The 14469-nt window shown below is 53.1% G+C and overlaps 2 protein-coding genes across 5 annotated transcripts in view; one reads left to right on the top strand and one right to left on the bottom strand.

Moving 5' to 3' along the window:
- ARHGAP17 (Rho GTPase activating protein 17) overlaps positions 1-7082 on the top strand; it is a 94943-nt gene extending 87861 nt beyond the window's left edge. Inside the window, 1 exon segment of the mRNA XM_077760559.1 lies at positions 6248-7082. Coding sequence (XP_077616685.1) covers positions 6248-6378 — 131 coding nt within the window. The 3' untranslated portion in view covers positions 6379-7082.
- A 4891-nt stretch (positions 7083-11973) lies between these two features.
- The window catches only part of SLC5A11 (solute carrier family 5 member 11), a 43819-nt gene continuing 41323 nt past the window's right edge, over positions 11974-14469 (bottom strand). For all 4 annotated transcript variants that reach the window (XM_077760475.1, XM_077760476.1, XM_077760477.1 and 1 more), the window contains 2 exons: positions 13771-13942; positions 11974-12272 (listed from right to left, as the gene is read on the bottom strand). In XM_077760475.1, coding sequence (XP_077616601.1) covers positions 12067-12272; positions 13771-13942 — 378 coding nt within the window. In that variant the 3' untranslated portion in view covers positions 11974-12066. The remainder of the gene's footprint in view (positions 12273-13770; positions 13943-14469) is intronic.

Below are 14469 nucleotides of genomic sequence, written 5' to 3' on the forward strand. Positions count from 1 at the left end.
GCACCAAGCTCTGTATGCTGCTGCTTAGCCATGTTTTGCAAATGTGCTTTTGACCATGTGCTCAGGAGCAGCTCCCAGACCCCGTGCTGTCCATTCTGTAGCAGGTGGACGTTACTTTTGTTCTCACCAAAAGCATTTTGAGCTGCAGTGCTCCAGATTCGAGGTAGCTGTCAGTAAATTGAGAACCCAGTTTCAAGCCACCCACATAAGATACTAGGAATGTCTTCTTTCTTGTTTGTAAGCCTTTCTTAAGTGTCCTGCTCTTCTCAGTGATTTCCCAGCCGTTGATTGGCTCATCACGTCCCACCAAAGAGGACTCGGGTGCAGTCAGCACAGAAACTTGTGTTCCTTGTGTAATTGTACATCGTCAGTGCAAGTTAACTGCATGGAGCTTCTTAATTTGATGTTTGAAATTCTCAGGACCAAACCGAACCAAACCAACAAACCATTCTTCTTCCAGAGACCCCCACACTAAATTCCTTTGCGTTGTAGCACGCTTACATTTTGCCTTCTTAAACCACATGAGCTTTTCAAAAGGCACTGTTAGTCTCATCTGAGCTGTGCCTCAGGGTCCACACTGGACTCCATAGGGCTCTTGTCGTGCGTACCATTGCTCTAATCGGCTGATCTGAGCCTGAAACCCTTGGTGGGCTACTTTGCCAGTGTTTGCAGCTTTGGTCTGAGTAAGACTTTCCATAGAAGCCAGAGGACACGAGTGCAGCTTTAGAGCCGTGGAGGAAGGCACGGGCGTGACCCCACACGGTGACCCCTTATAACCCGCAGCCGGGGCCGCCCCGCCCGCTGGGTGTGGGAATCGTGCACAAGAGTGAAGTGACTAACCCCTGTTCAAGGTGGAGCCTTTTAACCCTTCAGGACTTGTGACACACCAGCATCTCACCCCAGATCTTTCCTTTTATGTAGATGGAAAACTACAAAGACTGGAATCATGTCTGTTGTTCCAGAACACTCTGTTACTGATCCAGTACAACACCGTAATGCTCTGTACTTTATCAGATCAGGCATGTTTTATATGAAAGGTACTTTGCCTTAAGATATTAGCTAAGTATTTAAAAACCAATCTATGTTACGAATTCTCCTAAATGCAAAAAATTCCAGGCCACCACAATTATCTCTGTATCGCAGAAGTACCTTTTAATTGCTTGAAATCATCCAGACTGCAATTGGGAGCACACAGAAGGCCAGCATTTAGGATTCGCGCATCCACTAGTACTGAGCAAGCTGCTATTATGAACCGTTCTTGGATACAGCTATTGGGTATTTCAAGAAGAAAAAAGACGTGACTTTCTTAAAAGGCTATCTTTTATTATGGCATTATGTTTTCGTGTGGAAAACCATAGATAGGTTCTTAAAACAGGTTATCTGCTAGAGCATTTAGCCCTAAAAAGTTGAGTTAAGGCCTGGGAATTAGGATCAACCCCTGGAGAAGACCGCTGCTGCCAAGCAGACTTGGCCGCCACCATCTGGCAGCTCAGTCAGCACCAACACAGAAGAATGGGAGGGACTCTGATGTCATTTGAAGCTCTTCTTTGTCGTTACTGTAGAAAGTGTGGCAAGCCTTTTAGCTTTGAAAGTAAAAGAGTTTGCGTCTTATTGTTTTTAAAGTAACAAATTTTAGCCAAGAGTTTTCTAATTGAAACATTTTATTAAATAATTTAGATGTATGACCTGCCATATACAGTAAGAGCCCAAATTGGAATATTTAATGGTAAGGAAAAGGCACCTGATTGGCCGAAGCATTTGTGCTACTTGATGATCATTCTTGTGCACTAATGCCTGTTACTAACCCGGCACCCTAACCCTGCCTGCTTGCATCCCTGCTAACGGTGCATGTACTAAATGACGCTGGCTTCAATCCTGCTTGCTATCGATCACTCTGAGTACTAAATGTGTTCACAGACGTGTGACAGGGGGTCCCAGGGCCGACCTTGTAACATCTCTGCTTTCTGTTCTTTTGTGTACCGGGCAGGCTTGCGGTGTAGCAGGAAGAAGACATTGTAGAATTGGGCATGCCCGAAATAGAACCTCAGCTGTGTAATGTCAGGCAAAGGCACAACCTGGCTGATCAGTAAAAGGGTGACATTCGTGAGAATTTTTGTTGAAGGTATCAGATCAGATAAAATAAGAAAACACCTTGTTGTTCTTAGTACACACTGGGTCCTAAGTAAGTGCTAGGTCTTTGTGATCATGTTTATCTTGGAAGAAATAGATGATCAGAGTTATGTACTAGATTCATAGGTCAGCGCTTTAAAAATGCATATGCCCGGGGTACCTGGGTGGGTCAGTCGGTTGAGCATCTGACTTCTCTGACTTCCGCTCAGGTCATGATCTCGCAGTTCATGAGTTTGAGCCCCGCGTCAGGCTTGCTGCTGTCAGCACAGATCTGCCCCTCCCCCACTTGTGCTCTCTCAAAAATAAAAAATAAAATAAAATAAAAATAAAAATGCATATGCCCAGACCCAGCCTTCTAGAGCCGAGACACAGGAGGGCTGGGGCCCAGGCACCCATGTTTAGATTCTGTTGCACCACTTGATTTTCCCAGTAGCAGTTCTTTTGTGGGTTAGAAAGACAATGCTCAGGAGTAGAAGATACTCCTTAATGCTTCGTGATGCTTTGTGAGCCTGAGGATACATACTCCATGAGGCTCCTGCCCACCGTGTGATGGTAGTCATGTCGCGCTCGGGGCTGTCACTCAGAACTCAACACTGCTGGTTCTCACCGTGTTCTTTTTAAAAACTAACCCCAAAAGTAACATACTTTTAAAAATTAACCATAGGCGTTAAAGAATATTTGGAAACTAGAAATAATAAGTCACCCTGCTACAATTGAAGAAGTTTTTCTCTACTCTTATTTTTTCTTTCCTAAAAGTCCAGGGTGGGGGGGGAGGGGTTTGATCAATTATTTTGCATATATGGATTTTGATCCTGCATTTTTATTTTACCTTACATCACATGCCCTGCCCATGTTATGATGTTTGTTTACAACCTTCTCAATGACTGCATAATATTAAGCAGGTATATTTTTGCTCATAGTTGGACATTTTCAAGTGGCTTCTGCTTCTCCTTGCAGATTATTTTTAACAAATAGATACCAGAATCATGTCAAGGTGAACATCCAGTGAACTTGAATAGAATCTCTCCTTCGTAAAAATAATAAAAAGTTGACACATTGTCTCTGACAGACCGGAAAGTGTCCGACGGCCCGAACGAGCTGGGGAGGGGCAGCCGGGGGTCCTGCTCTCAGACAAATTGGTCGGCAGGCGGGGTAGATCGCCCGCAGTTGGGTCTGAAAGTATAATTCCAAGGCTGTGTGGGGTCTGTTACCTAACACAGTGGCGGGAGAATGACCTCGGACTGTTTGGAAGGTCAGTGAACAACCGAAAGCACATATTCAGAATTGTTGAAGTGACAAACCTTCTATGAGCGTGTCCTAAGTTGTAGAGCGCGCGATGTGGCCCTTCCCGGGGCCCGCTTCCCTGATACAGGTACTCAAGGGAAGAAGCAGCCCGCTTAGATTTGTCCACACCCCACCTCAGGGGTAACGTTCTGCCTGAGCAGAGGCAGGGTTCTGGGGCGTCTCTGTCTTTTTGTTCTTGGCTGTTTAATATAGTATCAGTCATGAGGCCTTAGCTCCACGCTTTATGCTCAAAGACCGGCCCTTCTTAGAACGCATACGGTGAAAAATGATGGCTGCTGTAAATTCGCAGCCAGAGAGCTTCAGAGGCTTTTTTTTTTTTTTTTAAACCAAGAAGAGTTCCTGCGGGAATCTTTCTAAAATAACTTTTTTACTACAGCGAAGCAGAGTGTTTAAGACTCACGCGTCATCTCCTCAGATCCCGTCTTCTCTGTCAGGACCCTTACCCGCAGACGCACAGACTCCTGTCAGACTCCAGAGTCCGGCCAGTGTGGCTCTGAGCCTCTGAGGAGCCGAACCCCTCAGAGTCCCCCTTTCTTACCTCCGCGGTGGGCCCCCTGCTGCCTCGCCGTTATTTCACGCAGGGGTGATGTGTGTGGAACACCTAGTACCGTATCTGGGACGTAGTAGCTGCTCCATGGTGGCAGCCATTGTGGTGAAGGATAGGCTCCTTCTAGAAGCTGTCTCTGCACACACGCCTATTCATACTACTCGTCGCGTGTGAACAGACTTGCTGTCTTCTTTTTTAAAAGTGGTTCATGTAAGAGAGGGGAGACTGGGAAGTAGTGTACCTCAGGCCTCCCAGGGGCAGCGGGCAAGAGGCAGAGGGGACTTCCCTTACGCTCCCCCACACACTTTTCCCCTGGGTATAGAGGTCATGTGTGTTCGTCAAAAATAGAGGAATTCCGGAAAGTACAAATCCAGGAATTATTTATATGCAATGTAAAAAGGAAGGGAGGGAGGGGGGAAGGAAGGAAGGAGAGTGAGTTTGTCTTCTGAGAAGGATCTGCGGCTGACTGATGTTGGTTTGCATGGAAACCCACACATTAACAAGTAGAAACCTAACCAGTGTGTACAGTGCCTGTGCGTCACGCGCCCCCACCGGGCATGGCGGCTCCACGGTCTCTGGTAGCCTCTTTGGGCTAAAAAGAGACACTGACTGGTTGCACCATCTGTCTTGTTGGGTTAGGATAATGGTGAAGGGGTTGAACGTGCAGGGATTTCTGGAAAGAGTCTTGTCCTTAAGCTGTGACTGCTCTGCCTGAGGTGATAGGAGCGGGGATGGGAGGGATGGCTGGGCTGGCTGACTCTTCCCCATCCATCCATCCGACTGGCCATCAGCCTTTAACCAGTCACTGTCCCAGGCCTCAGGGAGGCACTGAACAGGACAGACGCAGCCCCTGCTCTCGCTGACTCCCTTGCTGCCGGGGTCAAGTCTGAGACCTTTGGATCCCTATTCCGTGCACACAGACGAGCCCGGACTCCCCGCCGGGCAGTGCAGCGCAGCCCAGTCCAGTCCGTGCTGTGGTCACTGCAGGAGCTGAACCGGTTGTCTGCACCCGCACTTGAACTCTTTGGCACCTTGGCATCTCCACAGATCTAGAACTTTCCCTCGAGTTGTGGTGCATAGGAAGCCTTGAGGGCGGGGCCTGCCGACCCGGGAACCCATTGTGAGGAAAGGGAGGAGGTGGATCTCGCCGGTGGGGCAGGTGGGAGCAGGCAGCCCCCGAGGTGCACCTGCATCTGCCGCTGGGCCCTGTGGACAAGGAGCGGGTGAAAGAGAGGTACTGTCACACGCGGCGGCCGTGGTGTCCCCCCGCACCGCGGCCAGTATGGACAGCATCTCTTAGGCCTAACGGGGACTCCGCCCAGCACAGCCACCCAGCCCGGCAACGCCGGCAGGTCTGAACGCCTCCCTTCTGCGCCAGCCCTGCCTCCTGTTGCCGGGCTCGCAGTTTGCTAGAACACACCCCTCCTAGAGAAACAGATGGTTCTGTCTTGACGAGGGGCTGTCCCCCCGCACTCGACTGTCGGCTTCACGAAGGCTGTGTCTGGCTCGTTCGCTGCTGTGCCCGCAGGTGGGTGCTCAGTGAGTGCTTGTTGAGGCGCGTGTGAGGCCCCCGGCCTCACTAGGAGGGGGGCTGTGGCGGGCGACGATGCCCTTGGTGAGTTTAGGATGAGGGGCCGAGGCCGGAGGATCGTGCGTTTGCCCTCTTGCTACCGGGATTGCAGCCAGCGTAAGACATGAAAAAGGAACTGGGGTGTAGGTGTTAGGAAGGGAAGAGAAAATACGTGTGGGACACTGGCCATCTACCTCAGTGTTTGTCAACCAAGGGCTGTTGTCAGGGGACGTCTGTCAGTGTCTGGAGACATCTCTGTCACCCTGGGGAAGAGAGGGCCACTTGCCACTGGCAGCTAGTGCTCTGCACCCTGCAGACGGCCCCACAGCCCGGAATGTCGCGGGAGGGAGGCTGGCGTAGCGTCAGGAAGAGGAACGGCTCCGCGGCCCCAGAGGAGGGGCTGTCCCCAGTGACGGGCGCCCGTCCCCGCGGCCCAGGTGTCCTGAGGGGAGTTTTGTTAGCGCATCAGAGGCCTCGGTGAGAATGCGGGTTCCTCTCCTCGGGCAGAGCGAGCACAGGTGGCAGGGGCTGCATCTGAGAGCTGCCCTCGACTCCACTCGCGAGGGCCGAGCGCGGCTCCCGTGAGAGGAGGCGTGTGTGCATGGGCCCACTCGGACCCTCCGGCTCCCCTTCCCCTCAGAGCGCCCCCGGGGGCGCCGCCGCGCGCTGACCCCGTGTCTCCTGTTTTTGCCCAGACACCAGTGCTAGAGTTTCAGAACCGCTTCGCAGCACCTTCCCCGACACGCATTCAGACTCCGCAAGCAAAGAGCTGCCCGGGCGCCTTCTGCTGGACATAGACAACGACACGGAGAGCACCGCCCTGTGAAGAAGGCCTCCCCGGCCCTGGCCCCTCTGCCCTGGGCACGGGGCCGGGCGCCATTGCCTCTGCAGACCCGACAGGGAAGGGCTTTCAGTGAAGGGAGACGGAGGCCGGCTCGCCGGCCTCACCTTCCCGCGGCCCGAGGAGAAGGTGGGGGCTGACGCTTGAAGCCCAATGACCTGTGTCTTGAGGACGCTGGCTTTCTTTACACGGAAGAGAGATCATGCCCACAGACATCTCTGAAAGGAGGAGAGAAAGGAAAAAGAAGTGGCTGGACTGGAAGGAGCGCGCCCGCCGCGACTGGGCAGGAAGCGCTGTCGCCGCACCGCGTTAGCTATTTAATAAAATGCGTCCGTCATGCGAATCGCCTTCTTCCTGCCCCTCAGACTGTCACTCTCATACCTTCGGAAGGAGGCTCCCCTCCTTCAGAATCGCTGCAGAACCATTTTGTATGAAGTACGGTCGGCGCCTCGCCGGCCCCCCGAAAACCACCCGCGTCAACGGTGACTGCTGGACCCGTCACCTCAGCGAGCTGGACGTGACCTGTGCCTTGCTGGATTGCAGAATGTAGAAAGAAGTGTACTGTTCTTTTTTTTTTTTTTTAAACAATATAATTGCTACTTGATAAGGACCGAACAATATTCTAGTTTCATGTTTAATTTGAATTAAATATATTCTGTGGTTTATATGAAAACTATCATTCTTGGAAGTGAGACCGTGGATTGTGTGTACGTGTGCGCGTGCGTGCTGTGTCCCACCCAAACAATTCGGATGAGACGCTGGGAGGTGGGGGGAGCGTCTGACTGTGACCACAGAAGCCTGAAGGAACGGAGGGCGAGGCGGTGGCAGGGACAACAGCCCCCAGGGGCCCCCGGAGACCTCCTGGACTGGCTGTGCCCCAGAGAATGTTCTGCAGCCGGGCTCTTCCTCTGCACTTCCCGGTCCTGACTCCCTTCCCCGTCCAGCCAGAGACACTGAGAACAGTCTGCCCCACAGGCCCAGCGCAGGAGCCCGAAGCTGCTCTTTTCCACGGGAATTCCCTTTTCTGGGGGCCGGGAGGCACCCCGTGCCCGGGCTTGAAACACTAGGGAGGAGCGCTTGGGGGCACGGAGCAGAGCGAGGCCCACAGTCTGGATGTCCGTTCTGACGGCAGCCCCTTGCGGCGGCCCAGACGTGGGGGCCCCTCCCGGGGCTGGGGAGGGACACGCGTGCCGGCGCTGGCTGCCGTGACCCACTCTGGGAGAGCTGGCTGCCAGGCACATCAGTGACCTGTGCCTTGCCTGGAAGACCCTGGCCCCGTGTGTCCACTCCGGCAGCGCACACAGCTCCCCGGGCACGACACGGAGGACACCGGCCCCCCTTCCACGCGGACGCTAAGCAGGTTCAACTTGAAAAGGGCGATCACTTTTTCCTCCCGACTCGAAGCTCCCCGTGTCCCCATCATGCTTCCTACACTTACTAATTACGTTGAAATAGGTACCTATTGAAGCGCCTGGGTGGCTCAGCAGGTTAAGCGTCTGACTTTTGGTTTCAGCACACGTCACGATCTCAGTTTCATGAGTTCGGGCCCCACATCGGACTCTGCACTGACAATGCGGAGCCTGCTTAAGATTCTCTCTTTCCTCTCTCTGCCTTTCCTCCATTCCTATTGTCTCTGTCTCTCAAAATAACTCAAAAAAGGAGAGGGGTGGTGCCTTGTTGGCTCACTGGGTTAAGTGTCAGCACAGAGCCTGCTTCAGATCCTGTTCTCATCTCTGCCCCTCCCCTGGTTGCATTCTCTCTTTCTCTCTCTCTCAAAAATAAACAATGGGGCACCTGGGTGGCTCAGTCGGTTAAGCATCCGACTTCGGCTCGGGTCATGATCTCACGGTTTGTGGGTTTGAGCCCCGCGTCGGGCTCTGTGCTGACTGCCAGCTCAGCCTGGAGCCTGCTTCGGATTCTGTGTCTCCCTCTCTCTCTGACCCTCCCCTGCTCACACGGTCTCTCTCTCTCTCTCTCAGAAATAAAAAACATTAAAAAAAAAAAGAAACACTAAAAGAAACACTGCCACATCAAAACTAAGCACTGGACAAACAGAAAATAAAATGTATTTAAGAAAAAATATATGTACCTGTAAACCCATGTTCCCCTGTATCTTAAATGTATTTGCTTAAGGCTCACTGTCCCTCCTCATATGCCATCCCGTGCTTTGCTATAGACCAGGCTCCTTGCAGAAGGCAAGTCTCCGTGTCAGTTGCTGGTCCGAGCCCCTTCCTTGGGGAGCCCGCTGCCGCTGTCCGTAATGGCCATCTGAGCGGCACCCTGAAGATGCTTCTCCCCCACGGAACCTGAGCTGGCTCTCAGGAGGGAGCTGAGGCACCGCGCTCACCCAGGAGATGGCATTGGTGCCTGGGGACCAGGAAGGTCCACGATGGATAGTGCTCTCCAGAGCGGCACAAGCCTTCCGTTCCTGCTGGCTCCAAATATAACACAGGCCCTCTTCATTTTAAAAATGTTTCGGTTTTCACTCCCCTCCAGTTTGTTAATGATCTCCCCACCCCAACAGCTCTAATCTAAAGAAAAATTATGCGTGTCAAAGGTAATACCAGACCGAGGCCACTGGGCATCTTCATGAATGGGGGAGGACCAGAGTCGGGTGTGGGGGGCTGGTTTGCATTCGGAGCTGTAACTGCATCGTGGCGGAAGCATCTCCAAGGCCCCGCAGAGACATGATTACCCCCTGCTGGGAGGGTCGCACCTTGCTGTCCCCTTCTCCTGGCGCTAACTCCCATCAGAGAGCAGGAGAGGTCTTGTGATCGGAACTCACAGTGGCCATCCCTGGTCATCCAGGGACGCTGATTACTACTGACCAGTACCTGCTGATTACCTGCCCCTTCAGATGGTTTACTTCCCTTCTCTACAGAATGCTTTCTCATAGAAAAGTTCTAGCCTTGTGTGCTCAGGCCCTCTTCCTGTTCCCCCACCCATGGCGACACCAGGGTCATGGCCCTATTCCTCACACACCTTGTGGTCAGGACCCATCTGTCCTGTTCTTGATCCAGCATTTGGAGACCATGGGGTCTGGGCAGGCACCTGGCTGCCGGGTCTGCTTGCTCCTACCTGTGAATCCCCAAGAGCTCAGATGCAGTTGGGCCAATGAAATCCCTGGGCTATCTCGATGGCCTGACTCTCTGGGGGCTCCATGGATGGACCCTTCTCCCATTCTTGCGACTCTAGATCTCACAGGCTGCTGTCAAGCTGCAGGCCGGGGTCAGGATCTCATCTGGAGGTTCGACTGGGGAGGGATCCACGCCTAAGCTCCCTTGTGGCTGTAGGACAAGGTCTGAGAGCCCCAGCCTCTTGCTGGCCCACATCTGGAGGTCCCCTCAGCCCCTGCACGGCGTGCCCAGGGTGGCCGCTAGTGCATCAGACCAGCAAGGACAGTCTCTAGGACGCATCTGTGGCAAGACGGTCTTACACGATGTGAGGTAACCACCTGCTGACATCGCGTCACCTCTGCCGTCTTCTACCGGTCAGTAGGCCGTTGCAGTCCATCAAGGGGAGAGGACGACCCAAGGGTGTGAATGCCAGGAGGTGGGGATCATCGAGGGTCTCCTTAGGGTCTACACCCCACACATCAAAACGTTATCACAAATGATACATGTGGGGCAATATTCTCACCAAATATTCTTTTGAAAGAACCAAAGTCATCAGGGTTCTGTTTTGACCCTCTACTTGTATCTGAATGGAGTCTTTATGCATATCAATAAATTATATTTGAATGGCCAAAAATTTTTTTGCATGTCATTTCATGGCAGGGACCCCGCATTTATATTTTCACACAAAGACCCTTAGAATTGAAGCCTGGTCTTACATAGATCATTGCTGTGTGTCCTCCAAGTAAATACTGAAGACTTACTCCTCCATGCGCTGGCCCGGACCCTGGGGACCCAACCCAACCCACATGGGCATGGCCTTAGCTGCTGGGGCAATGTGCAAACGAACCCAGGATACAGACCCAGCGTGCAGAGAGGGAGGAGCCACCGGAAGGCCCTGCAGACGGAAGGACAGCTGGTGAAGTGGCAGAAGTGGTGGAGTGAGGCTGAGAGGTGAGGAGGAGCCGGAGCGTGAAGAGCCTCGCCCAGAAGTTGTCCAGGGCAGTCGGGAGGCGCTGAGGGCGCCGTGGCGGGGGGCCCTGGGGTTTGCAGTTTATTCCCTGTGGCTGTGACTGCAGGAAAGGGACTGGAGCAGGGGCAAGACTGCTCAGCGGGAGACCCCAGAAGAGCTGGCTCAGGCCCAGATGAAGGTGGAGGTGGCGGAAGGGGGTCCAGCAGATGATGACACATCCTTAGGGAGGCAGACTGTCCCAAGGGCAAGCGCCAATCCAAGGGGCAGCCCTGCACACCATTCGCTGTCAGGTCGAGGAGGGCGTCGAGGTTGCACAGGTGACCGGATCGACCATTTGGTCACCACGAGCTCGGAGCCCAGGGGGCTGAATCCGTGCAGGACTAGATGGTATTCCTTCATCCTGGTCCCGGGGGGGGAGGGGGGGGCAGGGGNGGGTGTGGCTGGGGCCGTGAGACCAAGAAGCAGATGACATCCGGTTCTGGAGGTCCCCATCTGTGCATTCACCAGGCACTGTGCCAGGAGTCAGTGTGACATACCTTGCCCTGGTGGGACTTTCACTCCAGTTGGGGAGACAGTAAGGAATCGGCAATAAAGTGTGATACCTGCTTTGAAGGCACATGCCCCAATGGGCCTGGGTGGGATGATCCCAGAAGGCTTCCTGGAGGAAGCGATGTTTAAGAAGAGACTAGAATGGGAGTTAGGCAGAAAAGGAGGAATGGCTTAGCGGAGGGAAGAACAGACAGATGTAACCATACTTGGGGGACCCATTGTACACCAGCCCTGTGCTCGGCCTGGAGGCGGGAGAGCACGGAAGTGACGTGGACTTAGCCTGTGAGGGGAGAGGGTCAGAGTCGAAGCCGCAGAGACGCCTGGCCATTGGGTAACTCCCGTCCAGGAATGTGGACTTCATCCTGTGAGCCTGGGAAAAGTAATGCAGTGAGGAAAGCGTTGGGGACCGGCCACCCCTGGCCCCAGAGCCAGGCAGAGTGCTTCACTGTTGGGGCTCCATGATGGACAAGAGTGAGCAGCCTTCTGAGAAAAGGAACCTTTTACACTTCTTTTTCCCCCAGCTTCTAACCTCCATTCCTTTATTTTTAAAGTTTATTTTCCAGAGAGAGCAAGCAAGGGAGAGGGAGAGAGGAAAAGAGAGAGAGAGAGAGAGAGAGAGAGGAGAGAGAGAGAACCCCAAGCAGGCTCCACACTGTCAGCACAGAACCCGATGCCTGATGCAGGGCTCGAACCCACGAAGCCATTAGATCATGACCTGAGCTGAAATCAACAGTCGNAGCTCAGGTCATGATCTCCTGGTCGTGGGTTCAAGCCCCGTATCGGGCTCGCACTGACAGCAAGGAGTCTGCTTGGGATTCTCTCTCTCTCTCTATGCCCTTCCCTGGCTTGCTTTCTCTCAAAAATGAATAAATAAACTAGAAAAAAAGAAGAAAAGAACTCAATGTCATGTTGGAAATGTCCGGGAAGAACTCCTGGGAAGCCTCGTGCTAAACAAAGCTGTATTATTTATATTCTTTCATTACAAAAACAGAGCATGGGAAAGAGACCGAGCGCCTGCAGCCCCGGGGTCGCCCCGTGTTAAGCGAAGTAGCCCCAGATGAAGACGGCGCAGCTAACACACACGATGAGGTTGATGTCCAGGATGGTTTTCACCAGTGGGTTTTCTTCCAAGGAGGCGATGACGGGCTCCGCTTTGCTGGGGGGCTCCTCCTTGCCCCGGCTCTCCATCCCACAGAGCCACAGGACGGCCCGGACCACTCTGGACTGCTCTGGCGTCGTGTCACCTAAACGAGCCCAAACAAACGTCACAAGGATGGGCTGTGTCTCCCAGAGAAGACACCGAGGGGACCAACCGGCTGTGTTCCGCACAGTAACAAATACTTTATGCATCTCGTGTGTTTCTTGAAACACACAGCCTCTAGGATTTATACTTGTGTCTCCCGTGAGGCTGACGTAGACACGTAGCCATGGCATGTATGCATGTGCATGTATATGTAGACATACATACAAGGCCACGTGTGATGATAAATGACAGCCCACGTGGACGTAACAGGGGCTGGTGGGGACCTTGGCTAATTAAAGGGCACACCCCAGGGCTAAGGCGCCTATTTTACAAGCTCCAGACAATGGCAGTCGTGCAGACACGTGGGCCAAGAGTTGTTATAAGACGGGTATCTGAGGGGCGCCTGGGTGGCTTAGTCGGTTAAGCGTCCGACTTTCGCTTGGGTCATGATCTCGCGGTTCGTGGGTTCGAGCCCCGTGTCGGGCTCTGTGCTGACTGCCAGCTCGGAGCCTGGAGCCTGTTTCAGAGTCTGTGACTCCCTCTCTCTCTGACCCTCCCCTGCTCACGCTGTCTCTCTCTCTCTCCTAGAAATAAATAAAACATTAAAAAATAATAAAATAAAAATTAAAAAAAAAAAAGACGGGTATCTGGAATTTAATATGAAATCTCCCGATTTTTAAATGTTAAGTCACATTTCACTGAAATGGTAGGTGGGCTAAACCAGTGTCTGCAAGCTGCCAGTTTGAAACCAGTGTACTTTATAAAGATGCCAGTAGTTCAGCTGCCTTGTGGGATTTCGTGAGGATCAGGTGAGCCATGTTTTAGGAGGTGCTCAACAAGTGTTTGCTGTTACTGCTTCCCAGCAAGGCTTCTTTCTACCGAGGGGGCACCCAGGTGGCTCAGTGGGTTAAGCCTTTGACTCTTGATTTCGCCTCAGGTCATGATCTTATAGTTTGTGAGTTCAAGCCCTGCATCAGACTCTGTGCTGACGGTGCAGAGCCTGCCTGGGATTCTCTCTCTCTCTTTCTCTGAGCCTCCCCTGGCTCATGCTCTCTCTTTCTCTCTCAAATTAAATAAACTTAGAGGCGCCTGGGTGGCTCAGTCGGTTGGGCATTGGACTTCGGCTCAGGTCATGATCCTACAGTCTGTGGGTTCGAGCCTCGCTTCAGGCTCTGTGCTGACAGCTCAGAACCTGGAGCCCGCTTCGGATTGTGTCTCCCTTGCTCTCTGCCCCTCCCCGGCTTGTGTGTGTGGTCTCTCTCTCTGTCTCTCAAAAATAAACGGGAAGGGAAGGGAGGGGAGGGGAGGGGAGGGAGAAAGAAAGAAAGAAAAAGAACAAGTTCCTGCAGAACCCACTTGCAGGGGCTGGACACTGGAAGTCAGAGGAGGCTAAAACTCCAATTCTGCCCGTTCTCTGGCTTGTGCTTTTGTAGAAAACTTCCCCCTGAAACAGAGAACTCTTCCTGGGCTTCGACTATGACTGAGGAGAGACCACTCACAGCTGTGGGGTCTGGATGTGTTTTCTTGAATGATCTCCAACTGGATGGTGGTGATGCTGCTCTCTGGAGCCCCGTTCTGAGAGACGGGAAGAGGCAGGGGAGTCGCTGGTGGGAGCTGCTGTTCCTTCTGGACCACAGGGTCATGACGAGTAAACCAGGTCAGGCGGCTCACCTAGGGAGCAGGAATGGGTTAGAAGACAGGGGTCCCTTGCTCGACCCCGTGTTCAGCTTCAGGTCTGAGACTGTCCCCAGCTCTGCCCTGTCACTGCACCTCCCAAGAGCTCCAAATCCAGGCACTCTTCAGATGCCGTGGGCATTTCCCCCACGGCTCCCCCAGGTGACTTCAGCAGCCCCAGTTCTGTTGGGACCCCCCCCCCATTCCAGCCCCCGGGGCTTAACCCTGGCCAGGAATTGAGGAGGACCTGCCCACGAGCCACTCAGCACATGTATTTCTCCAGCTACAGGGACTGAATTGGTTCACGGGTACATGTGTCGAGCTGACCCCATCGACGGGAATCAGGAGCTTTGCCAGAAATGCTGGAATGAACATGTTTCTGCTATTGCTTAATGAGCATGGAAGATAAAAAGCTTGGAAGCTGCCAATCCCCACCTCCTCCACCTTGTGGTGCCTGAAAATAGAGGCAGAAATAAGGACGGATTCCGATGATCCTCAGTCCTGAACCAGGCTGTCCCTCAAGC

Source organism: Crocuta crocuta, unplaced genomic scaffold (assembly GCF_008692635.1).
Source record: "Crocuta crocuta isolate KB4526 unplaced genomic scaffold, BGI_CrCroc_1.0 scaffold73, whole genome shotgun sequence".
NCBI classification, from domain to species: domain Eukaryota; kingdom Metazoa; phylum Chordata; class Mammalia; order Carnivora; family Hyaenidae; genus Crocuta; species Crocuta crocuta.